Source organism: Ostrinia furnacalis, unplaced genomic scaffold (genome assembly GCF_004193835.3).
Source record: "Ostrinia furnacalis isolate ACB-3 unplaced genomic scaffold, ASM419383v2 OfSCF2585, whole genome shotgun sequence".
Classification (NCBI taxonomy): Eukaryota; Metazoa; Arthropoda; class Insecta; order Lepidoptera; family Crambidae; genus Ostrinia; species Ostrinia furnacalis.
Window position 1 is genome coordinate 213,255 of NW_021132824.1, and position 25,876 is coordinate 239,130.

Sequence of the window (25,876 nt, forward strand, 5' to 3'; positions counted from 1 at the left end):
AAATCCGTCAAAGCGAATTATTTAATATGTTATTGACAATCAATATTTATATTTGTCATTAAAAAATCAAACTTGATTACATTTTGTATAAATATTTCACTATTTTTGTATAGGATGTGTTATACGTTTGATGTAAAGTTAAGTTTTTTTTTTTAAATATACTAACAAAACTAGTCAGTTGACACCTCTAACTTAAAATAAGGCCTAGTTCAAATAAATTGTACATATAAAAAGCAAGAGTCTTATCTAGTCATTACTGTTAAGTTTTATACTCATTTGTTAGTTGTTTTAACTTGTACAGACATTTTAATGAACTTAATATATAAATAATATAATTAAATTGTTTTGTATAATAAAAAACTCAGTTTTGTACTCAATAAACTTTATTACAGAATGTTTCTGTTATGCAAAAAAGGAATGTAAACGTCCCAGAAATAAACTTTAACCAAATCTAAACGTTTTGTGATTTATCAACGAAGGAAGTCTACGATTAAACAAAGATTTTAGCCTCCAATTCGATGACATAACAATAATAATTTTAATCAGGATTATTTCTTTCAAAGAAATCACACAGTTAAATCATCTACAAAAAAGGATGTAACAAGGAATATAAAAATATCAAGCAACAATGGTCCCAAAATAGATATAGCCATATCCTGGCTAACATATACGAAACAGGCAAAAATGCGGGTAGTTACACTTATCACCTAACCCTTCAAAATCTTTCCAAAACCTATATACCTTTCAACAGTCTATATACCTTGTGCGTCTTTCAATATAAAGGCACTTATAAACGTTATATACGATATTACACATATAATATAGTAACATATAAAAGATATAAAAATCTATAATATAACATACAACCATGATCATCGATTCTTACATCTAGTGTAGCGTTAGGAACTACGCAGTGTACTTAAAAACCGGTTAAAAATAGTTAAAACCGGTTTACATTTATTTTCCAATTTTAGGAGGCAATTCTTATGGAATCTGTGACACGGGAATGTTTTTTTTAAATAGTTACTGTTCTTATCGAATTTATCACAATACACCCAGATCATTTTATAACAATCTAAATTTGCGCAAAGATATATCACATTTCTGTTACAATTTTATGCCGTAAGCGTAAAATCGCTAAACACCATTTTAGCCTTCGCACACCCTGTATTACGGCACTTCCACTCACAAGTAACATGTAAGTAGACGTAGCATTTCTATTCATTTTTAATAAAAACAAAAGAAAGTTAAACCAATCGATCGTGCGATCATAGGGAAATTATAGGGATAGGTCGCGTGAACTGTCATGTGTCGCGCGATCTGTCATTGGCCTTTGATCGCGCCGGCAATGGCGATAAGCACGCGTTGGTGTTGAAGTTTTAGCCACGCCCACTTTTCAAAACTATTGGAACAAAAAACAAATGCCGTCTCGTACGCTCATCACACACGGAAGACTATCTACATAAGAACAGTAACTGACAAACCGTTTTGCGCCTTCGGCCTACGCCTTAAGGACGGCTTTGGCGGCGGCGACCACGTGGGGAGCCGAGATGCCGTATTTGTCGAGCAACGCTGTAGGCGGGCCTGAGCGCGGGACTTCACGCACGTAGACATGCTTGACCACGATATCGCGTTCTAAGGCTACAGCTGAGAGAACCGCCTCGCCGAGTCCACCTAGAATATAAAATTCATAGTAAAATACATGAGTCAAACGTCAACTTTGAAAATTAGTTTTGCCGGGCTAGGATGCGCATCGTGATAAAATGTTATCGATGATTTTAGACGTATGAGTTTATCGCGTAAAATCGATAATGTGGCGCGATAAAGGCTTGTCGCGGGGCTCATCCAAGTCTACTGAACTGATATTGTTATATGATTTTTTTTAAATAAATTTTGCAGATGATTTTTTGCTAAGATATAAAGTTAGAAGGAAAGAGAGGTAGGATTACTCCCATGTGATTTCGTCCTTTTGTGTTGGCCTCCCACTCAGTGGACCGACAATCTAGTGAAAGTCGCGGAAGTACCAGCAGCTCAGAAATTTCTAGTACAAGGAAGCCTTTGTCCAGAAGTGGACGTTATTTTGCTGAAACGAATGTCTTTGTCACTCACCGGCTTGGTAGTGGTCCTCAACCACGACGATCCTGCCACCAGCAGCACGTGCGTGCTTAATTACGGCGGCCTCGTCCAGGGGCTTGATTGTGAACGGGTCCAAGACTCGCGCGTCCACGCCTGGAAGAGATTTGGTTGTTGATTAACATACATATTAGATCTATACATATCTATAAGGGTGGCTTTGTTCTGTCATCAAAATTAACAACTTTCACTATGGAACTGTATGTCTAGCATATAACTGAGACATGCCTGATTGGGAGTGGCACGCAAGAGACGACATATGACTTTTCTTTTCTTGGTTTTCGCGGTTTGCGTTTAGCCACAACGATGACATGACTTGTCAGAGCATTAAGACGGAAGTCTCATTGACGTTTGATGTCACAAAAACACTCTCCCACCCATGCCACTCCTATACTCCTATACAAAAAAAAAACAGTTATCCTGTAATTAACACAGCGAACCACAACAGCCCTTGCATTTGCAGGTTCGGATTCCGCGTGGAATTCATTCGTGTCTCTTGCATTTGTCTCCAAATAAATACAAATCATTTCCAAGTCCAACCAAAAATCAAATACCAAGACGCAGACAAAAGAAACAGAACTAGAGAGATTCAAATTTGAACTCTAACACTAGCGTAATAAGTGCTACAATCATACCTTCTTCCTTCAGCTTGTTGGCGGCGGTGACAGCCTCGTGCAGAGTGACGCCGGCGCCGATCAACAGAACCTTGTCCTTGGCGGACTCACGGACGATTTTGGCTTGGCCGACCTGTTAACATAACGTGAGAGTTAAGGCTAGCGTCCACATGTCGGTATCGTACGCATCGGACGTATCGCACGCAACGGATCATAGTATTATTTATACAGGGTGTTGATTTCAATCCTCGCCATATTTATTTAGGTGATCTATTATGACTTACATAAACTCATTATCCACCAAAAAAAAATTACAAACGAAAGTGGAATTTTTAGCGAGTATTTTCCGTGCAAAATTAACTGTACTGTGGCTCGCAATATTGCAATAGTTTACACTGCGGCACTCATCGAGCTACACGGATCGCTCACTTATCATGTTGGATAACCTCCTGAAGGAAGCCACTTAAAGTAGGTAGTGTAAAAGGTATTTTTCTTTGACTACCTAAAGTTAAAGTTCGTTTGAATTTTTTTTTTAAGTAAATTTTTTTACTCATTCGTAATCAGAATAAGCTACATAATCAACTCCCTGAATATGGCGAGGATTGAAATCAACACCCTGTATAGAAACTCATATAAGTGCGTCCACCTGTCCGCATTGTACGCATCGCACATCCGATACGATGTGTTTTGTACGATGCGTCCGTTGCGTACGATACCGACAAGTGGACGCCTTTAAGGAACTGACTTCACAGAATACCTGTTCCAACAGGAGAAATACTCCGGAAACACATTTTAATGTAATAGCAAGCCTCATCATCATCCTCATTTCAGCCATGTGACATCCACTGCTGAACATAGGCCTCCCCCAATGACTTCCATGAAAGAAAGAAAGAAAGAAAAATGGTTTATTTGGTTCAAACAACTGAGAACCGGTTCCATCAAGCCTCACTAAAGTCTGGTCCGTGAGCACGTAGAATTTTGTCCAATGACCCCAAGCTACCCATCCTTATCGCTCGCGCGTAGTTATGTTGCTGTCGCGCTCGCACACTCACTGCGGGCACCCGTCGCACAGTCGCGACAGCAATAAAATTCTACGTGCTCACGGACCAGGCTTTAGACATCATCATTTTAAAAACAGGACGTTTCCTACTGAACATAGGCCTCCTCCAATGACTTGCAGCTTGGTTCGTTGAAAGCGGCCTGCATACAACCTTTTTGACTACACTTTGTAGGTGGACATCTCACGCTGTATGAGGACAATGCGATCTCGATGCCCTATCGACAGCTATTTGTCGGCCGTTTGGTGTAGTGGTTCAGAACGGACTACTATGCAGAGAGGTCCCGGGTTCGATTCCCGGCCGGGCAGAAATTGAAATGATGAATTTTAATTTCTGTGGCGGGTCTGGGCGTTTCTATGTATAAGTATGTATTTAAAAAAAGTATATAAGTAGTATATCCGTTAAGCTAGCACCCATAACACAAGCATTAAGTTGCTTACTTTGGGGTTAGCTGGCGCTGTGTGAAATTGTCCAAAGATTTATTTATTTATTTCTCATGTACTTAAATACATCGTTTGCAAATCAAACGCTTCGTACCTTGAACACCTCATCGTTGGCGTACAGAATGTCTGTGTTGGGGCGGGAAGTCCTGATGTAGCAGATGCCCTTAGTGTTGGCTGCCAGTTCTACGGCACGCTCGGTCGACACACCGTCACTGTGAATAACATGATATTTTTATAATAAGCCTAAAAAAGGTACATTAAAATATAATTTTATTTAGTCTTGTTGACTGTCTATCTATTAAAATACGCAGTCCGATGATAGATATAGTGGGGAGTACATAAATAAACCCTACAGGTACAGAAATCTTTAAAAACAATTCATTGATACATAACGTACACGGGGAATGATATATTCAATGAGACCTCGTAGGTACGGTGGGCTCAGGCATTAATAAAATTCAGGCATTATTTATTTGTGTTTGATTATTTTTTATTCGGTAATTACATAAAAATGTCTCAGTGTATGAATGCTACTGCCCACATCGTCCGATGGCGGTCGTGTGAGTACGACAAACACTTTGCTATTGCACTAGTAAAAGAAACGCAACTATTGAAGTCACACTTCATGTACCTATTTACTTAGTGCAACTCAGTTTACTGCATACAGTTTTTAACTGCTAATAATCCTTTAGTGGTGAATACTTACAGAAGATGAATCTCACAATCTTTGAGGGGTTATCTAGTAGGTCGGTACGATCGACTTTGAAATGGTTGTTGCCCCGTACAGGACCACTATACACTATACGGGTTACGGGAGCCAGCCAGGTTGTTGTCTAACTGATGCCCCGTACGGGACCTCTATACACTAGATACTCACGAGGGATAGAACATAGTGGCGGTGGGCACAGCGCGGAAGAGAGCCAGGTCCTCGAGTCCCATCTGGGAGGGGCCGTCTTCTCCGATGCTCACACCACAGTGGAAACCAGCCAAGTTCATGTTAGAATGGTGCCCCGTACAGGACCTCTATACACTGTATGGGACATCTATACACTGTACGGGACCTCTATACACTGTACGGGATCTCTACACACTGTACGGGACCTCTAACTCTGTTCGTTCGTTCGTTTCAACCGAAAGACGTCCACTGCTGGACAAAGGCCTCCCCCAAGGTTTTCCACAAAAACCGGTCCTGCGCCGCTCGCATCCAGGCACCTCCCGCGACCTTCACCAGATCGTCGGTCCACCTAGTGGGAGGCCTGCCTACGTCTTCAGACTTCTCTAACTCTGTACGGGACCCGAATACTCTAGATACTCACGAGGGATAGAACACAGTGGCGGTGGGTACAGAGCGCGGAAGAGTCCGAAGAGTCTGAAGAGTCGAAATCCTCGAGACCCATCTGGGAGGGGCCATCTTCTCCGATGCTCACGCCGCAGTGGGATCCAGCCAGGTTGATGTTAGACTGGTGCCCCGTACGGGACCTCTTTACACTGTACGGGACCTCTATACACAGTATGGGACCTTTATACACTGTACGGGATACTCACGAGGGATAGAACACAGTGGCGGTGGGCACAGCGCGGAAGAGAGCCAAGTCCTCGAGTCCCATCTGGGAGGGACTATCCACTCCCAGTGGGAATCAGCCAGTGCGGGACCTCTATACACTGTACGGGGCCTCTATACACTAGATACTTACGAGGGATAGAACACAGTGGCGGTGGGCACAGCGCGGAAGAGAGCCAAGTCCTCGAGACCCATCTGGGAGGGGCCGTCTTCTCCGATGCTCACACCACAATGGGAACCAGCCAGGTTGATGTTACTGATGCCTCGTACGGGACCTCTATACACTGTATGGGACCTTTATACTCTGTATGGGGCCTCTATACACTAGATACTCACGAGGGATAGAACACAGTGGCGGTGGGCACAGCGCGGAAGAGAGCCAAGTCCTCGAGACCCATCTGGGAGGGGCCGTCTTCTTAGATGCTCACGCCGCAGTGGGAACCAGCCAGGTTGATGTTAGAATGGTGCCCCGTACGGGACTTCTACACTGTACAGGACCTCTATACGCTGTACGGGACCTCTATACACTGTACGGGACCTCTATACACTGTACGGGACCTCTATACACTGTACGGGACCTCTATACACTGTACGGGACCTCTATACACTGTATGGGACCTCTACACGCTGTACGGGACCTCTATACGCTGTACGAGACCTCTATACACTGTACGGGACCTATATACACGACACGGGACCTTTATACACTGTGCGGGCCATCTATACACTGTACGGGACCTCTATACACGGTACGGGACCTCTATACACTTTATGGTATGGGACCTTTATACACTGTGTGGGACCTTTATACCCTGTAATGGATACTCACGATGGGTAGAATACAGTGGCGGTGGGCACAGCGCGGAAGAGAGCCAAGTCCTCAAGACCCATCTGGGAGGGGCCGTCTTCTCCGATGCTCACACCACAGTGGGAACCAGCCAGGTTGATGTTGGACTGACTGATGGCGCCCATACGAATCTGTGTACCGTAAAATAAATTGATTAATATCATGGGGCATCGTACTCGCTTGTATTCTGGTACTAGACAAGGAGTAATATAAAAACATTTTGTTTTAGAGCAATGTGTTTTTGGTTTGAAGAACTAATTTGTATAGCTTTATCCATAATAGGGAAAAGAAAAATAAAACACGTCAACCGCAACGAGGTAGCTCTTGGCCTGCATTTTATGTAAGTGACAAACATCATGCTCACAAATATTGAGGGCGTTTGGCCGAAAATATAAATTGTAAGCAAAATGACGATCGCTATGGCAACTGCCGAAAACTTTCGCCTGTTTTCGGCGAGGACACGTTTACGGGACTATTCCCACCTCTCGTTCCCACCACTGCAACTCCTGTGTAGCCAGGATCTACAGCTTGACCGCCACAAAAACCCAACCAATGAAGGTCAAGTTTGTCCCGGGGGAAAGTTAAACTGTCATTGGACCCGCAACGAAATTAATCAGAAGAACATAGGAGGAGTTCGAAATTAAGGTTCGACTTCCCTCCATTGCAAAGCGGATGACAGGTGACAAACAAAGGTTTAAAACCTTTAAGAAAAAGATTAGGCGAGGACACGTTTGCAAAATTTCTATTTTCAGCCAAACGCACCCATTCACTCCTACATTATTAGTAGGACATCTTCCTCAGAAGCTATACAGCCTCTCCCAGGAATTATTTAAGGGGGCTTATAGCAGTGAATTGCCACATAAACTGAGATGATTGCACAATTTTGTCCTGACAAAACCAAGCGATACCACGTCTTCTTACCTGGTCAAAGGTTCTGGTGAAGAAGGCAGCGAAAGTAGATGCAAAGACGACAGCACGGTCACGGCACGCGGCGCCTGTCGCCACACCAACCAAGTTCTGTTCAGCAATGAAGCACTCGATGTACCTACGCGGAAAGGGTTAACATTGAAAAACCGTGTGTTTCCAGCATAGTAGAATATGACCCCACTCTTGCCGTAAATGTCGTAAGAGGCGACTAAAAGTACGAGTTCGAAGACTACAGCAGAAAGCAGGCGACGTATCGCCGCAAAATCTGAAATGGCTTTTGTTGCAAGACAATGGACAAGTTACCAATTTTTTTTCTTTTAATATTGAAAATATTAGTAAAACTAATAATAATTGTGAAAGAATCATGAAAATATCTTTATAGTCTGGTCTGTGAGCACGTAGAATTTTGTACAATGACCCCATGCTACCCATCCTTATCGCTCGCGCGTAATTATATTGCTGTCGCGACTGTGCGACGGGCGCCCGCAGTGAGTGTGCGAGCGCGACAGCAACACAGACCGGGCTTTACAAATACAAAAGTTACAGGGCCCTAAAGCTGCGCATAACAAATATCCCATCAAAAACAATACTTGTCAAAAAAACCAAGTCTCGCAACTCAGTTGTTCTACGGTAAAAAGTTGTGAGATCCATGTAATACCAAGTCCAGGCCAGGAAATCTTTAACGTTTTACATAAATATATTGACTTGGCCATCGCAATATTGCATTTTCATCGTACTTACATAAGTATACCAAATTTCAGCTCAATCGGTTGAGGAGAACTGGTTTTAAATTCAGTTGCAAGATTTATCTCATACTAACTAACAAGCGAAGTGCTTGTAAAAATGGTACGCATATCTTTTTTGCGACTAGACTTCTTAGAGTATTATACCATTTTGGAATCTTGGATAGTTGCGTCAACTTTATAAAAAACTTGCCGCAGTAGTGTTCATACTTTTTTTTTACAAAACGATGAGTATAAGTGAAGTGAAAGTAAAAATCGTTCAAAATTTTAAGGAAATAAAATATTTTGATTAACTTTTGTGTAAAAACTGCAAGGATTCTGGGGGTTTTAAGAGTTTGGGTGGACGGCAACACTACTTAAGTTGCCGATACAAACAAAAAAACAGAAATATTTGAAAAATGGTGGTCGTGGTAATGGTAATGTAAAATATCATAAGGGGTGTCAATATTCGAAGAAATTCGTAATTTATTGTGTAACTTAAAAAATAATTGAGATAGATTTTTTTCCTTATTTTTCCTAAAGTAGTCATGACTATGTCCATATTGTCCATCCTGCGGCGCCGGCTTATCCTTGAATTTTGGGACACGTTGACTTTTCGGATAGATCCAGTTAATTCTGTCACCTATTACTGATATCGTTTGAAAGAGCTCGTGAAGCACTTTCAAGATCAGTACCTCTAGTACGAAAAACTTTCGAGTTCGTTTCGTTTGCGTATTCAAAGTGTCATCGAAAAATTTTGTATGAAAAATTAAACAGCGCCCCCTATATTATAGCCGCCCTAGGGGGCGCTGTTTAATTTTTCATACAAAATTTTTCGATGACACTTTGAATACGCAAACGAAACGAACTCGAAAGTTTTTCGTACTAGAGGTACTGTAAGCAGTTTTTCGATATCTTGTGTAGTTTAGAAATAATCGAATGAGATCACTTATCGTTTCCACCCTGTATTAATAGCACTCACAGTGAACTGCTCACTAGTCTGCACTCAATAAATAATTATAAAAAAATAAACATAAGTTATAAGTTGCACTTTCACATCGACANCCGTGCCCCCAGATTCGCGCCATTTTGATCGGTGTAGTCACGACAGTCATTCTCCTGCAGTGGACACTAAACCTGATGGCGTTGACGTATTTTGCAGAATTTTGTATTGCTTGAAGACCAGCTCTTTTTTACATTCCTACTAACATATTGCTTAAATGGAATCAAGCTCAAAACATCAGAATGTATTCTTCTTACCTCTCAGGGTATGCGTTGCGCAGCTTGTCACTGAAGGTGGAGTTCTTGGTGTCACCGTCCAAAGCAATCACGCTATAACAAAATAAAAACATAATTAAACTTTACATAAAACTATTTAAATTAGTGATTAAAAACACAATTTAAGTCTTCTTTATAAGTATTGGAAAAGGATTTTTGTACGTGATATTAGATCATCTCAATACATGTGTGTGACATTAGAAATCTTAATAATATTTGGCGTTTTTAAGTGTGCGGTGTGGAATGTGTGGTCGCTACATTCAGCTTCTAAAAAAGCGGTCCCATATGCTAAAAGTTACATGTTTGCTATAGCTTGCTATTTTCCCAAAGAATTAAATGTTAAATACATACAGTGATTTCAAGGCTTTCCTACGACAATTATTTTAATTGTTCCACTACACTGTAAGATATGCTAGTGGGACGAAATGATGCTTTTGAATATTGATATTATACTTTATGAATAATGTACGAATGCTACTGCCCACATCGTCCGATGGCGGTCGTGTGAGTACGACAAACGATTTGCTATTTGCACTGGTGTTGGAAACGCAATTATGTAAATCGCATTTCTAAGTATTTACTGCGTGCAATTACCTGTAAATGATATTTCCTGTAATAAATAAGAGGCAAAAGGAGTTTCTTCCGCCACTTTTAGGAATTAGCTGATATATTGTACCAAAACTATGGTTCGGCAAGTTATATTTGGGACGCGTTTAAGTGCCCTCTAACGACAGAGTTTCTTGCGCTGCTTATTCTCAGCATTGGTACACATAGTTGTGCTTAATCAGTGGTAGGTTTTAACTGGGACTTGTATATGAAGTCAATTTAATTAATTTGCAAAATGCAGAACAAGGCAGGTATTTGACCGCAACCGCACCTGATGTTAAGTGAGATGCAATCTAGGATGGTACATATCTGCCCTATAAGTGCCTATTCACTCTCGCCTTGAAAAGGCTCGGATTAGTATTCGGGAAAGACAGCAGCAAGCAGCGAATTCCAGTCCCTAGCTGTTATAATGACTTTATAGTTCCAAAATACTGAACTGTCCTATCGATGACATTGACAGCGGGGCGCCACCGTCAATACCGAATCGCTGGTTCCGATTTTTGCCATGTTGGAAACCATAAAGTTGAACGATGGTAGCGCCCCCCTGTCATTGAGTTTGGCGGGACAGTTCAGCGTGGGTCATCTATACACAACTCACCGCATGTTAGTGTAAGAAATTTTTTTCAAAGCGACGCCATACGCCAGCCTGGTAGCGATCTGTTCACCAGCCTTGTAAGCGGGTGGGGATGACAAAGTGACAGACTTCAATGTGGACCTTAGGGGCCTCGGCTAGAGGTGGTTTTGGCTTGAACGTCACAGTTATCTTTCTAGCTACAACTTACCGCATGTTGGTGTCAGAAATCTTCTTCAAAGCGACGCCATACGCCAGTGGCGATTTGTTCGCCAGCCTTGTAAGCGGGCGGGGATGACAGAGTGATGTCTCCAATGTGGACCTTAGGGGCCTCGGCTAGAGGTGGTTTTGGCTTAAACGTCACAGTTCTTTCTAGCTACAACTTACCGCATGTTGGTGTCAGAAATCTTCTTCAAAGCGACGCCATACGCCAGTGGCGATTTGTTCGCCAGCCTTGTAAGCGGGCGGGGATGAGAGAGTGATGTCTCCAATGTGGACCTTAGGGGCCTCGTCCAGAGGTGGTTTTGGCTTGAACGTCACAGTCATCTTTCTAGCTACTACTTACCGCATGTTGGTGTCAGAAATCTTCTTCAAGGCGACGCCATACGCCAGCCTGGTAGCGATTTGTTCATCAGCCTTGTAAGCGGGTGGGGATGACAAAGTGACAGTCTCCAATGTGGACCTTAGGGGCCTCGTCCAGAGGTGGTTTTGGCTTGAACGTCACAGTTATCTTTCTAGCTACTACTTACCGCATGTTGGTGTCAGAAATCTTCTTCAAGGCGACGCCATACGCCAGCCTGGTAGCGATCTGTTCACCAGCCTTGTAAGCGGGTGGGGATGACAAAGTGACAGTCTCCAATGTGGACCTTAGGGGCCTCGTCCAGAGGTGGTTTTGGCTTGAACGTCACAGTTATCTTTCTAGCTACTACTTACCGCATGTTGGTGTCAGAAATCTTCTTCAAAGCGACGCCATACGCCAGTGGCGATTTGTTCGCCAGCCTTGTAAGCGGGCGGGGATGACAGAGTGATGTCTCCAATGTGGACCTTAGGGGCCTCGGCTAGAGGTGGTTTTGGCTTAAACGTCACAGTTCTTTCTAGCTACAACTTACCGCATGTTGGTGTCAGAAATCTTCTTCAAAGCGACGCCATACGCCAGTGGCGATTTGTTCGCCAGCCTTGTAAGCGGGCGGGGATGAGAGAGTGATGTCTCCAATGTGGACCTTAGGGGCCTCGTCCAGAGGTGGTTTTGGCTTGAACGTCACAGTCATCTTTCTAGCTACTACTTACCGCATGTTGGTGTCAGAAATCTTCTTCAAGGCGACGCCATACGCCAGCCTGGTAGCGATTTGTTCATCAGCCTTGTAAGCGGGTGGGGATGACAAAGTGACAGTCTCCAATGTGGACCTTAGGGGCCTCGTCCAGAGGTGGTTTTGGCTTGAACGTCACAGTTATCTTTCTAGCTACTACTTACCGCATGTTGGTGTCAGAAATCTTCTTCAAGGCGACGCCATACGCCAGGCGAGTGGCGATTTGTTCACCAGCCTTGTACGCGGGCGGGGATGAGAGAGTAATGTCTCCAATGTGGACCTTAGGGGCCTCGTCTAGAGGTGGTTTTGGCTTGAACGTCACAGTCATCTTTCTAGCTACTACTTACCGCATGTTGGTGTCAGAAATCTTCTTCAAGGCGACGCCATACGCCAGTCTGGTAGCGATCTGTTCACCAGCCTTGTAAGCGGGAGGGGATGAGAGAGTGACGTCTCCAATGTGGACCTTAGGGGCCTCGTCCAGAGGTGGTTTTGGCTTGAACGTCACAGTTATCTTTCTAGCTAGAACTTACCGCATGTTGGTGTCAGAAATCTTCTTCAAGGCGACGCCATACGCCAGCCTGGTAGCGATCTGTTCACCAGCCTTGTAAGCGGGTGGGGATGACAAAGTGACAAGTCTCCAATGTGGACCTTAGGGGCCTCGTCTAGAGGTGGTTTTGGCTTGAACGTCACAGTTATCTTTCTAGCTAGAACTTACCGCATGTTGGTGTCAGAAATCTTCTTCAAAGCGACGCCATATACCAGGAGAGTGGCGATTTGTTCACCAGCTTTGTACGCGGGAGGGGATGACAGTGATGTCTTCAATGTGGACCTTAGGGGCCTCGTCCAGAGGTGGTTTTGGCTTGAACGTCACAGTTATCTTTCTAGCTAGAACTTACCGCATGTTGGTGTCAGAAATCTTCTTCAAGGCGACGCCATACGCCAGCCTGGTAGCGATCTGTTCACCAGCCTTGTAAGCGGGTGGGGATGACAAAGTGACAGTCTCCAATGTGGACCTTAGGGGCCTCGTCCAGAGGTGGTTTTGGCTTGAACGTCACAGTTATCTTTCTAGCTACTTACCGCATGTTGGTGTCAGAAATCTTCTTCAAGGCGACGCCATACGCCAGGCGAGTGGCGATTTGTTCACCAGCCTTGTAAGCGGGCGGGGATGAGAGAGTGATGTCTCCAATGTGGACCTTAGGGGCCTCAGCTAGAGGTGGTTTTGGCTTGAACGTCACAGTTATCTTTCTAGCTACAACTTACCGCATGTTGGTGTCAGAAATCTTCTTCAAAGCGACGCCATACGCCAGGCGAGTGGCGATCTGTTCACCAGCCTTGTAAGCGGGCGGGGATGAGAGAGTGATGTCTCCAATGTGGACCTTAGGGGCCTCGGCTAGAGGTGGTTTTGGCTTGAGGCTCACGGTGTTGTTCTTGATCTGGCTTTGCAGGTGCTGGGAATAACAATAAACATTATATTAAAAGTAATATTTATACAAAATTCATATTTGATTTCTACTGAGTTCAAATCCATTCATTTAGTCAGATGACCTTGAAATGACATTAGGTATTTCCATACAAACTTTACAGAGAAACAACGTCTTAATTACGTCAACACTGTTCTCAAATTACTATTTTTTACTTCAGTGTCAATGGATAGCATTGTTTAATGGCGCAGTTGCACTATGCGGGAAAATGACCGAGACGAAGCGCGAGCACGCACACCGAAGTATGGGCGACCCACGGCGAAACTAATTTAAGTGCGTGTTTACACTATTATGCTCGTTAATTTCTCGCATAGTGTAACTGCGCCATAAATATACGATAGAACCGACCTATCCTTAAAAGCTTTAATAAAATACAGACACAAAAACTAATGGTTTGACAGCTCATAAAAATATCTGAAGTTACTGGTGATGTTATTTGATCACATCCACAATAATCCTACTAATATTATAAAGGCAAAAGTTTGGATTTCTGGATGTCATGATATCTGGATGTTTTTTACTCTTTCACGCAAAAACTACTGAACGGATTTTGTTGAAACTTTACAGTATTATTGTTTATAACCCAGATTAACATATAGGCTATAATTTATGACGACATGTGACAAATAAATTTCAATAAATAAATAAGACGTGTCTAAGAAGCGCCATCTATTGTCATTGGTTACAATACTACAGCGCTGGATAAACTACTGTTTTTGACGTTCGTAAATATTCATGCCGTGAAACGCCATCTATCAACATGATATCTAACGGGGGTAAAACGAGGTCCACGCGTACGAAGGCGCGGGCGGCCGCTAGTTCATAGTAATAAACACACAATAATCAATCTTACCTTGATAATCTTCTCTCCCTCAGCACCCAAGGCCTTTCCGTGCCAGTTTTCTAGATCCTCAATCCCCGGGAAGCCTCTACCCTTGAAGGTCTTAGCTACCAGCGCGGTAGGCTTGCCGCTGGTGGAGGCAGCCTCGTCGAATGCTTTGACGAGCTCGGACACATCGTGACCGTCTACCACGAGGCTGTGGAGACCGAAGGCTTTGAGACGCGCGTCGTAGACTTCCAGCTGTTGGGGAAAAGACGGTTAGAAAAAGACCGTGTTAAGGAAGAGGAATTTTAGAGGCACACTCGGCGTTTAACAAGTTAAGCATAGACAGTGGTGACAGTGAAAAAACTTTTTTTTTGTTTAGTTAAGATTTTAAGGCTGAGTTACACAAGTAATTTTGACCGTAACTTTAAGGATAACTGGTGTTTTTTGTATGGATTTGACAGATTTTTGACGTTTGTCAAAGTTAAAGTAAGATGGTGCAACTTAGCCTAAGTTGCTAAGATCCTTTTATTGTCTTTTTTTTCCCAAAAAAAAAAAGAGTCGCAACAATACGAGTATTTGTTACTGTATGCTTGATATAAATTTTAATGTTGTATACCAAAAAGATACTCTAGAAAATTCCTGACACAATCAGAGGGTTGTTTTGGGATACACTTATTTTACACAATATGTCTATGAAACTGCTAAGAGATAAAGCAATACCACTTCTCATTGTGTAAAAATGTTTGACGATCAACTAAATAAGAGGGTCGTGCTCCTACAATGGAGACTATATGACCAAAAAGACGGGTTTGGGAGGCATGATGATGTATATTCTCGCCTCTTGCGACATCCACAAGAAAAGTAGTCGTGGTCTATTCTGCCCTGTGCTATTCTACTCTATGATATTACCTTGTGCTGCAGCGAGGTAGACTCGGACTGTCCCAGACGGTTGACGTCGAAGATGACCATCAAGTTGTCTAGCTTGTAGTGACTTCTAAATGCATGGGAAGAGTGGGGTCCTATTCTACTCTGCAGAAATCACACACCTAAATGACTTGCTGATTATTACCTTGTGCTGCAGCGAGGTAGGCTCGGACTGTCCCAGACGGTTGACGTCGAAGATGACCATCAAGTTGTCTAGTTTGTAGTGGCTGGAAGTGTAGGGACTCCCAGATGCATGAGAAGAGTAGGGTCCTGTGGCGACATAGACGATACGCCACTACAAACTGTGTACCAACAGATGGCGCTGTCACTACTTCACTATGGCACACTTCGCCGCTCATACAAACCTGCATCGCGGTGACGGAGTTTTCTACCCTGCCAAGTATATATAGACAAACCAAGATGGTGTAAATTGGACCTCGGTCCCCGAGCATAACACCCGCTCGGCAGGAAGCACTAACACCTTAGCTTCCTTATTGTGGTTGAGCATCATATCATATCCCACAGTCCTATTCTACTCTGTAGAAATCACACACCTAAATGACTTGCTGATTATTACCTTGTGTTGCAAGGAGGTAGGCTCGGACTGTCCAAGACGGTTGACGTCGAAGATGACCACCAGGTTGTCTAGTTTGTAGTGGCTGGCGAAGTGCAGCGACTCCCAGATGCTACCTTCGGCGGCTTCACCGTCTCCGACCAAGCAGTACACCCTGGAGAGATTGAAAAAGGTTTAGTGTGCGAACAGGTATTTGTGTGAAGTTGTCGTTAACTGATATGATACTCGTATAAAAAGTTGTGTTAATAAATTTTAATGAACAGAGTTTTAACCAACCCCAGTAATAGAGGTTAAGTGGAAATATTAGGCCTCGATCGACGCCCGATTTCTTCAATATGACAAACAAATTTTAATAATAATGGTATATTTCAAAGATATGCTGCGTCAACTGCGAAAACCATCCCCTAATAGTTTGACTTCAGTATAAAGATAGGCGGACTACGAGCGGTTAACTGTTTGCTTCTCGAGCGATATTTACACGTAGTGTCGATACAGCGCGAACTATACAGTTTACCGTTAACTAGACAGTGAGTTAGCAACCGATTCAGTTCACAGTTCGCCTAGAAACACCGCCTAGTTTTCACAAAGGCCGAATTTAACACAAACCTGTAAGGCGCCTGGTCGAAGTATTTCCCCACGTACGCCATACCGGCCGCGACGGCCAGTCCCTGGCCCAGCGAGCCTGTGCCCACATCCACGAAGCTCAGTCTAGGTGTGGGGTGTCCTTCAAGGTCTGAGTCCAGTTTACGGAGGTTCTTCAGCTCATCGACCGGGAACAGACCGGCTTCAGCCCAAGCCGCGTATAGGATAGGGGCGGCGTGACCCTGTAGGTAAGAAACTGTCATTTTAGAACATGCATTAGCTAAAACCAGAGTAAATACAAATGAGTAGGTCATCTTCATAGAAACACCCGAGCGCGGTTTGTATGTGAGCGCGCCAATACGTATGCGGCGCGCACGCACACACTGACAAAATTTAGCGGTGAGGTGCGTAATTTGTATTTACTCTGGTAGCAGGAAGGCGCTGGATGCAGGCCGCTACCAACTGTGCGATGTGGAAGTCATTGGGGGAGGCCTAAATGCAGCAGTCGACGTCCTGTGGCTGAAATGATGATGATGGTGATAGCTATTTTAGTCGCCTGTTCTTAAGAAAGGGCAAGGACAATGTTCCTAACAGAGGTTTTAGAAAAAGTTACATTCGCGACAGTTTTCATTTCCATTTTTTATACGGAGCGAAGTAGTTACATGTAAACATCGGAGAGAAGCGTTTCAAGATAAAAACTGACATGTTAGTAACTTTGTCTAAAGCCTGGTCCGTGAGCACGTAGAATTTTGTCCAATGACCCCAAGCTACTCATCCTTATCGCTCGCGCGTAATTATATGTATTGCTGTCGCGACTGTGCAAGACAAAATTCTACGTGCTCACGGACCAGGCTTTAGTCATTTATACATGGATACTTCAATTTGCAAGTGTTTAGAAATTCTAAATTGTTAGTTTTAGAAAAAAAAACTGTTAATAAGAAAAATAGATTTCTTCAGTGTATGAATGCTACTGCCCACATCGTCCGATGGCGGTCGTGTGAGTACGACAAACACTTTGCTATTGCACTAGTGGAAGAAATGCAACTACGATAGTCGTATTTCAATTATTTACTTAGTGCATGTTAGTTCGATACTCAAGATCAAAAAGAAGAAATAGGAATAGGTATCTGAGAAGTACTGCACAATGGTTAGTTACGGTTAGTAGTAGTAGTACGGTAAAGAAAAAAGGACAAAAGAAACTTCAATGATCGTCGGATTATTTTGATAATGGCTAGCTAGACTTTCTTATACAGGAAAATGCAAATTGATCCTGTACAGGATCAATTTGCACATAACTTAGGCCTCAGCCTCGAATTTAGCGGGCAGTGGGGCGGGAGCGGCGGCGGCGCGGGAGCGGCACGATCTTATGCGTAAAATCAAATAGACAGGTTCTCGAATACAGCGGCGCGGGAGCGGGCAACGAGCGGGCAGCGCACTCCTTATTTTGCCCACAATAAATCGAGCGTTAGGAATAAATTTGAATCGAAATAAAATTTGTCGCCGTTGTTCAGACATTTCGTTTGCGAATAAAAACAAATATCTCGACAACACAACACTTCGCCACTAAAGCGCCGCGCGAGCTGCCCGCTTGTTTCGAGAACGGGTCTGCGTTGCCCGCCCCGCTCCCGCGCCGCCGCCGCTCCCGCCCCGCTGCCCGCTAAACTCGAGGCTGAGGCCTAAAAGGTTTGTGGTCACACAGTGGTTTATACAGAGCTATCCGCGCAAGCAGGGATTTACTCTGTCTGATAAGTTGAAGCACAAGATATAGAAGTATCATAAGTTGTCCTGATGGTCGGACTTTTATTGCCTACAGCCTAAAATATTTTTACCAGAAAATAATGTTTAGGGTCTTTTCAGTCATAAGGTGCGCTATACCAACCTTGGACAAGATGAATCTGTCCGCGGACGCGTCTCTGGGTGCCGACACCTTGTATCTCATGGTGTGGAAGAACAGCACCGACATAATCTCCGCCATCGACGCGCATGATGTGGGGTGACTGAAACAAATAATTGAATTTATGAACAAGAATTGAAAGTAATTAGTACGTGAGGTGAGGCTATAATAAGAGTAGGCGCACACCGTTGATTTTTCGTCGGCCGATAGTTTAGTCGGGCAGTTGATCAGTATGGGCAATGGACATGTATGGGAGTGCGCACACTACGCCGCGATTCGATTTCGCCGATTCTTCATACAAATTAAAATCGGGCACAACTATCGGCCAACTAAAAATCAACGGTGTGCGCCTACTCTAAAGGTTGTTTTTGGGTTGCCTGAGGGTTGTCATAGCTGAACGTAGAGACACCAGACTAGTAGCAGTGGACCAGATATCTGTCATTGGAGATGTAGTAAGAGAGTTCTCAAAATAGTCTCAACTTAACTATAAGACGATTGGTCAGTTTTATTTCGATACGTACCTAACTCCTCTTGGCTGATTTAAAACGATTTTGAGACGTATGAATTTGTGTGCATAACATAATTTAATTTAATCAAAAGATACACATCAGTCATTGGAGATAAGGTGTATTTTTACATAACTGTCATTGACACATTGTAGTTTAAGATCCCCTGGAGTTTCTCACATGTGCAATCAAGATGTTGATCATTCATCATCTACTTATAAGTATCAATCAACATTGCCTTTTATTAGTTGTAATGAGTTAATACAGTTTCTTTGTTCAATTAATGAATTATTTCTAAACTCCTGTGAGATCCTTCATAGTCCAGTGGTTAATTTAAGGACTCAGGAGGATCTGGGTTCGATTGTGCGACAAACAGTATAAATATATGCTCCCGATTCAGTCAGATTTCCATGTTAGATCCCAGCTCAGAAAATATAACCCCATGTTTGCAATTCTAATTGTTTTAATTAATTACATTGGAGTTTAATACTTCATGTAGCCTAATACACCAAGATACTTACATTTGAGGCTCAAAAGTATAGTTATTTGTGTGAATGCTACTGCCCACAGCCGACAATATGTGCGGCGTGAGTACGACAAACACTGGTATAATATTGCACATCTACGTATCACATATTCATGGAGAATATGTTCGATAAAAAGTATCTGTGCTTAATTAATCTTTAATTAGTTTAATTTGTGTAATTCAACAGCTATTTCTAAAATTAAATTAAGTGAGACAAACTTCACTGTCCATAGTTTAAAAATTGTTCCTAAATAAAAAAACAACCAATTATTCATCCTCATATTGAAAAGGCATTGCTAAGAACACATGACCAAAGTTCGCAAAAACACGTACGCAAAAAGTGACGTATTAGAATAAATACATAATTTCAATGTAAAAATCTTTTACACATATCAACAGATTGTGCTAATTTTAGATTCAAAAACTATAGGTAGCTTAGATACGGAAAAATTGGAATATATTTTGAAATATATTAAGAAACCAAATATAGTCCATAGCAACCTGAAGTTGTTATTCAACTCATGAGTACATTAATTTGATATGCTCTAATAAGCAGTTAGGTACGCAATTCACACATTTCTTTCTACACACTGAAAAGTGATATCTAATAGTGACTCAACTAAAATAAAACTGAAAAACAATATGTTTCATTTTATTTCTTATTCTAATTTCATTTTGTAGTTCAAAATAATTATTAATTAGATTACACTATTCTTGTAAGATGTCAATTAATAATGATAACAAAATCGTAGCAAGTTCATGATTTTTTATTGATCACGTGTAACTACGGAAAAGATTCAACATGCACACAGCATTATCATTATCTAAAACTTCTTTACAGGTCAAATATTCAGCTTTTTAATCAATGACAAACTAAGGTTAAATAGTAGTAGGTACCTTTTTATTAGGGTTCCGTAGCCAAAATGGCAAAAACGGAACCCTTATAGTTTCGTCATGTCCGTCTGTCCGTCTGTCCGTCTGTCCGTCTGTCCGTCTGTCCGTCTGTCCGTCTGTCACAGCCGATTTACTCGGAAACTATAAGTACTACAGTGATGAAATTTGATGGGAATATGTGTTGTATGAACCGCTACAAAATTATGACACTAAATAGTAAAAAAAAGAATTGGGGGTGGGGCCCCCCATACATGTAACTGAGGGATGAAAATTTTTTTTTCGATGTACATACCCGTGTGGGGTATCAATGGAAAGGTCTTTTAAAATGATATAAAGTTTTCTAAAAAACATTTTTCTTAAAGTGAACGGTTTTTGAGATATCAGCTCTCAAAGTCGTAAAAAGTATGTCCCCCCCCCTCTATTTTTATAACTACGGGGTATAAAATTCTAAAAAAAATAGAGGTGATGCATGCTAATTAACTCTTTCAACGATTTTTGGTTTGATCAAAGTATCTCTTATAGTTTTTGAGATAGGTTGATTTAACTGTAATTTTGGTTAAGTTATTGTGCTTACACTGAAAACGATGGCTGAACCTTATAAGATAGATCAAAAAATATACTACAGTATTGTACACCTTTTAAAATCCGCGATGATATAAAATCTTTATAATGTAGGTACTTTTTACGAGAAATATTAGCTTATTCAAGCAATACGCCATTAATCCTTATCCAGTAATGTACCTTAAATACATTGTGCATTTGATAAAGTTTAATATTACAAATGTGATTGTTGAGTAATAATAGGTTAAACATATCCATCGAACCAATATTTTTAAAACGCGTTAATCCTATAGATTATTATTACATCGATTCAAGAAGATCGGTCGCTCGCTGCGCTGCAGCGCGTGAGTTGCGGGGCGTGGTCTCGCGCGGGAGCGGGGATAAGATAGCTAACCGCGTCGACCCGAACGGGCAGACACGTGAGGGCAGACGTCGTTGTCACTTGTGCGCGCTAAGAGAATTTCATCGTTCCCATTTACTTCTTTCGCAAGTCGAATTTGGCGTTGAGACTTTTTAATATTGAATTGTACCTATTATAAAAAATAAGTAAGTAGGTATACTGGTTTAATAGGTGCTATTAAACCGGTCACGTACTAATAAATCCCCCAATAATATAAATTCCTTTGTTTTTGGTGCAAATTTTAGTGTTTCGTAGCAGGTTTTTAAAATTTCTAAAGCTTATTGTATATCATCTAACAATGGATACTTTAGATAATACGTTTTCCTACATTCTGAATTATAATAACTATATCGAAGATGATGTGGTTCGCGCATTTCATGAAAAGTTACTTCGGTGCACATCATTTAGACCGCGTGAGCTAGAATTATTTCAACACCCTGAACTGATTGAACCTGTACCTAAAAATGAGACGCACCTTCAAGTAATTTATGACGGTGACGTGGGATTAGTGGGGCACTGGAGTTGTATTTATTACATTAATGGAATACTGCGTGTGTACGATAGTCTTGTTGGTGTTCTAGGAAAATCGCAAAAAATATATGTAAAAGCCTTGTTTCCGTATCTATCGGAGTCATGTATTCAGTTTCCAAGTGTTCAGCGACAACCGAATACTATTGATTGTGGTTTGTTTGCCATTGCTTTTGCCACCTCTTTAGCTCGGAATATTTATAAATACATATATAAAATTAATATTCATACATAAAAGTACAAGGCAAAATATCGGGAGAGTTTAGGCTCCATTCACCAGGTGTATAAATTGACATAATAAGTTTATTATATATGCTGCTACGGAACCCTTTGTACGCGAGTCCGACTCGCACTTGTTTTTATTATTATAAGCACATGGTTATACAAGTATTTATTCTGTAGTTTAAGAAAAATTATATGTATAGTTGGATGACCTTTTTCCTGACATTGGAAAGTGGGAGACAAACGGTGGGGGACATCAGAAATACACCCTACATACTGAATTTTCTGCATTTTAAGGTCTTATAGTCAATCATAGCTAAGTACATCAAGTGACTGATTTCATACCAAAATAAGTACAAAGTGGACATGTGTGGTACTAAAATATTGGATTTATATTTTTTGCTTTACTGTATTTTTTAATTTACCAACCACATCTACTAATCAAGAGTTTTTTTTTAATTTGTTACTTCTAACTGATGTCACATATTCAGAGCAACACATTGTTTTATGAATTATTATTAGATTAATTGTTTCAATTTGTATGAATGAATGATACAGCATTTTGTTTGCCAGTGTAGGTATTCTGTAGACACAGTAGGTAGAGATTAATTTGATGAATTAGGTTTTGCACATAGTTAGGTTCCCTGTGTGGAGAAAAGGTTCAAATTACTGTACTTTTTCCTAAATTCCAATTTGACATCATCATTAACCTTCTAAATACATTTAAATTCAATGCATTTGAGACAGTTCAAATTCCATTCCTACCTACATTCACATTTTGCAAAGCAAATCAAGATTAAATATTGTTGTGTATATTAAATTAACAATTAACTTTGGTATATGTATACCCACACTTTTACCTATTTGACTCAGAACATTCACAAAAAAGGAGCTACGATAATAAATTGACTTCCAATTGGAAAAATTCAAGGAAAGAAAATGCATCCTGTGTGCATAGAGAGTAAAACATCATGTAATTAAGATTATTAATACACCTGAAAACCAATCTAAATCAGTTGTATGATAAATCAATACTTATAAAATAAGTTCAGGGTGACTTAGCATATCACCGTTTGAGATAACGCTGACATAACACTTGTAAACTACTTGGCGACCTTGGTTGGGCATCGCAGTCACGTGGTACCAAGCTAACCTCTAGTAAAAATCAAGATTTAAGTTTTTTAAACTAACCCTGTATAATGTTATGGGTTATAAAATTAGAATAATAAGACACAAAGTTGTGGTTTGACCACTACACATTTGCAATATGTAATTTAAAATTCAAATTAGAATTGGGTCAGGAGAAACATGGTTACCATGACGCCGGTTTTATAGAATTAAACTGCAGCAGAAATAACCTTTAAATGACATACAAACTTATGTTAATTTTACTTCTAAAGGCTTTATAAAGTGTATTTTCTGTATGAATTATTCGTAATAAGCTTCCACTAGGAAAAATAACCTTCATTAGACCTTCATGGAGCCGCAAGGAGCATGAGGTTACTACAATCACTCACCCGGATTTCGACGCATTTGTTGCAACGATGCTGTCGATCCTCAGCTTGTTTGCGATGTCTTTCAAAGCTTGGATGTCTACGTTCTTATCGCCCTTCATTTTGCGAATTTTTATGAACTTTTTTATTAGTATTTAGAAAACAACGCGATTGCGACCGGTCACTCACCCGCCGCCCGATTCAATGAATGACAGCAACTGTCAGCGGAGAAGTAAATGAAAAAGTTTTGCTGCGTTCCGTTTCACGCGTTTACGTACTTGCTTATTCATTACTGGAATTAGCTTAATGATTTTACTAAGAATCGGAAACTTAAATGTTGTACGAAAAGTTGATTTCGTATTTATTTTTGTTAGTAAATAAGGCCACCTTTTCATAGTGTGGCATCATTCCCAATGTTCAAGAAACAAAATTACCTTACCTTAGTTGTAGAATAATTCGTCCAAGTGTAGAATTTTGTAAAATTAATACCTATAGCGAAATTGAATCGAGGTCTATCTGAATGTCGCCTACCTACTAAGTTACATAGTCGAACATTGATTGATGAGGTTTGCTCTAACAAGAACATGGACAGCCGGGTAGCCACACTAAAAACGAAATGAGCGAAGTTTTAGCGGCAAAAACTTGCAAACTCAATACGCCATCTTGAGATTCGAGGCAGTAAGGCCCTGTCCGTCTATTGCTTCACAAAATTAAGTATGGTAGATAAATACTGTAACTAGATTATTAGCAATTCGTAAGTAAATACAAATAATTACTAAACTAAAATGCCCGTAGTTGGGTTCACCACAATAGTCACACGACGGGGATCGAACCCGCGTTCCTCGGATAACGAGTCGGCCAGTACTACACCTTCACCGAACGGCTATCGTCGCTTCAAAATGAATGAATTTTATAATTTGAAATTAACCTAAAATATTGTACAATTTATTAAATTGAATTTCGGTTCAGTCTCTGTTTTTATTTATATTCTCATCTATGTACATAGGTATTTCTCGCCTTATATCATAATATCATTAACAATAGTATCAAACAAAACACTTATCTAGCTGTTTGTCAGCCGTAAAACAACAATGGTAATGCCGAGATAGCAAGTCAACGTTATAGGTAATATCACAGGAACGATCAAACGCCTCTGATATTGTATTGATACAGAATATCGGACGTGTTCGATAGCTATACGATTACAAACTTATCTTTGCGTACAACATAACTCCTAAACCATCCCAGTAAGGGTGATGGTGCAAAGTTTTCAGTGGTCAATAAGATGGCAAAGGTTTTACGATAAAAAGAGGGTGGCTATTCTAAATCGTGCTGACGAATCATAGCCGGACCTTCAGCTCACCTGACCATGTTGGCAAAATACGGACTTTACTTTGTTTAGATACCATAAAATACTGCTGGAATGAAAACATGAAATGAAAGGTCAGAATTACGTGGTTTGGGTTTTTGATTGTAATAGCGCCTGCAAAACAAGCACTAGCAAATGTATTTTAATCACTGCAAGTTTGGTTGCTCATAATTTAATGCAAGGATTTAAAATGTTCTTAATTAGGCTAATTAATGCCGTAGTAAGTAGGTTGTTAAATGCTAAAAGTGATAATAAATAACCACATGACCTTAGAATATAACAAGTGGTAAACTGGTCGAGAATGCTTTAGTGCATTAAGTTCGCCTTATGTACTTTATTTTGGCATTAAAGTTTTAAATAAATAAATAAAACAAGTGTAGTTTATTGACTTTTTCCTTTTAGTTCTGTCCTTATTTATTTGTGTTGAAGGGGCAATTTTGTTTTTGCGATAAGTGTAATCTTATTAATAAATCCTCAGCAGAAAGTAAAACTATTACTTACTAGCTGACCCGGCGAACTTTGTTCCGCCTTAATGGCAATAAATAAGCAGACTTTTTTTAATTTCGAACGGGATAAAAAGTATCCTATGTCCTTCTCCTGGCTCTAAACTACCTCCCTGACAATTTTCAGCTTAATCGGTTCAGCCGTTCTTGAGTTATAAGTGGAGTAACTAACACGACTTTCTTTTATATATATAGATTTCAAAAGATATAGCTTGACAATTGAAAATAATTTCAGGACAAATGATTGCAAGTCATATCTCTAAAACCTATCTGACCATATCGTCCTCCCTTCGCTACGTCATAAAGACACACGCCAAAAACGATAGGGCAGAACAACGCAAAAACAGCGTCGGATAAATAAATATAAAAACAATAAAACTGTTGTCTATGGCCGGGAAAATGGCCGCGCTGGGCAGGGGCTAGCTAGGGTGACCACGTCGCGGAATGTCTGCTACTGATTTATCTTTTCTTTTACCTTTATATTACGCATAACGAGCGATTTAAGTAAATCTTTGTTCCTATTAAA

General features: G+C 41.0%; 1 protein-coding gene across 2 annotated transcripts; it reads right to left on the reverse strand.

The window, feature by feature from the left end:
- Nucleotides 1-408: 408 nt before the first annotated feature.
- Nucleotides 409-23,702, reverse strand: LOC114355941 (transketolase-like protein 2). Of its 2 annotated transcripts, XM_028308994.1 has the most exons (14): nucleotides 23,503-23,702; nucleotides 18,334-18,451; nucleotides 16,479-16,696; nucleotides 15,876-16,026; nucleotides 14,402-14,629; nucleotides 13,328-13,515; nucleotides 9,566-9,637; nucleotides 7,578-7,701; nucleotides 6,701-6,787; nucleotides 5,794-5,855; nucleotides 4,343-4,460; nucleotides 2,769-2,880; nucleotides 2,110-2,229; nucleotides 409-1,674 (listed from the first exon to the last, which is right to left on the reverse strand). In XM_028308994.1, the coding sequence occupies exons 1-14, from the start codon at nucleotides 23,598-23,600 to the stop codon at nucleotides 1,502-1,504; spliced, it is 1,869 nt and encodes a 622-aa protein (XP_028164795.1). In that variant the 5' UTR covers nucleotides 23,601-23,702; the 3' UTR covers nucleotides 409-1,501. The 2 variants fall into 2 exon arrangements, with proteins under 2 accessions (XP_028164795.1, XP_028164794.1); XM_028308993.1 differs by lacking the exon at nucleotides 5,794-5,855 and having other exon boundaries at nucleotides 6,639-6,787.
- Between the last annotated feature and the right edge of the window lie 2,174 nt (nucleotides 23,703-25,876).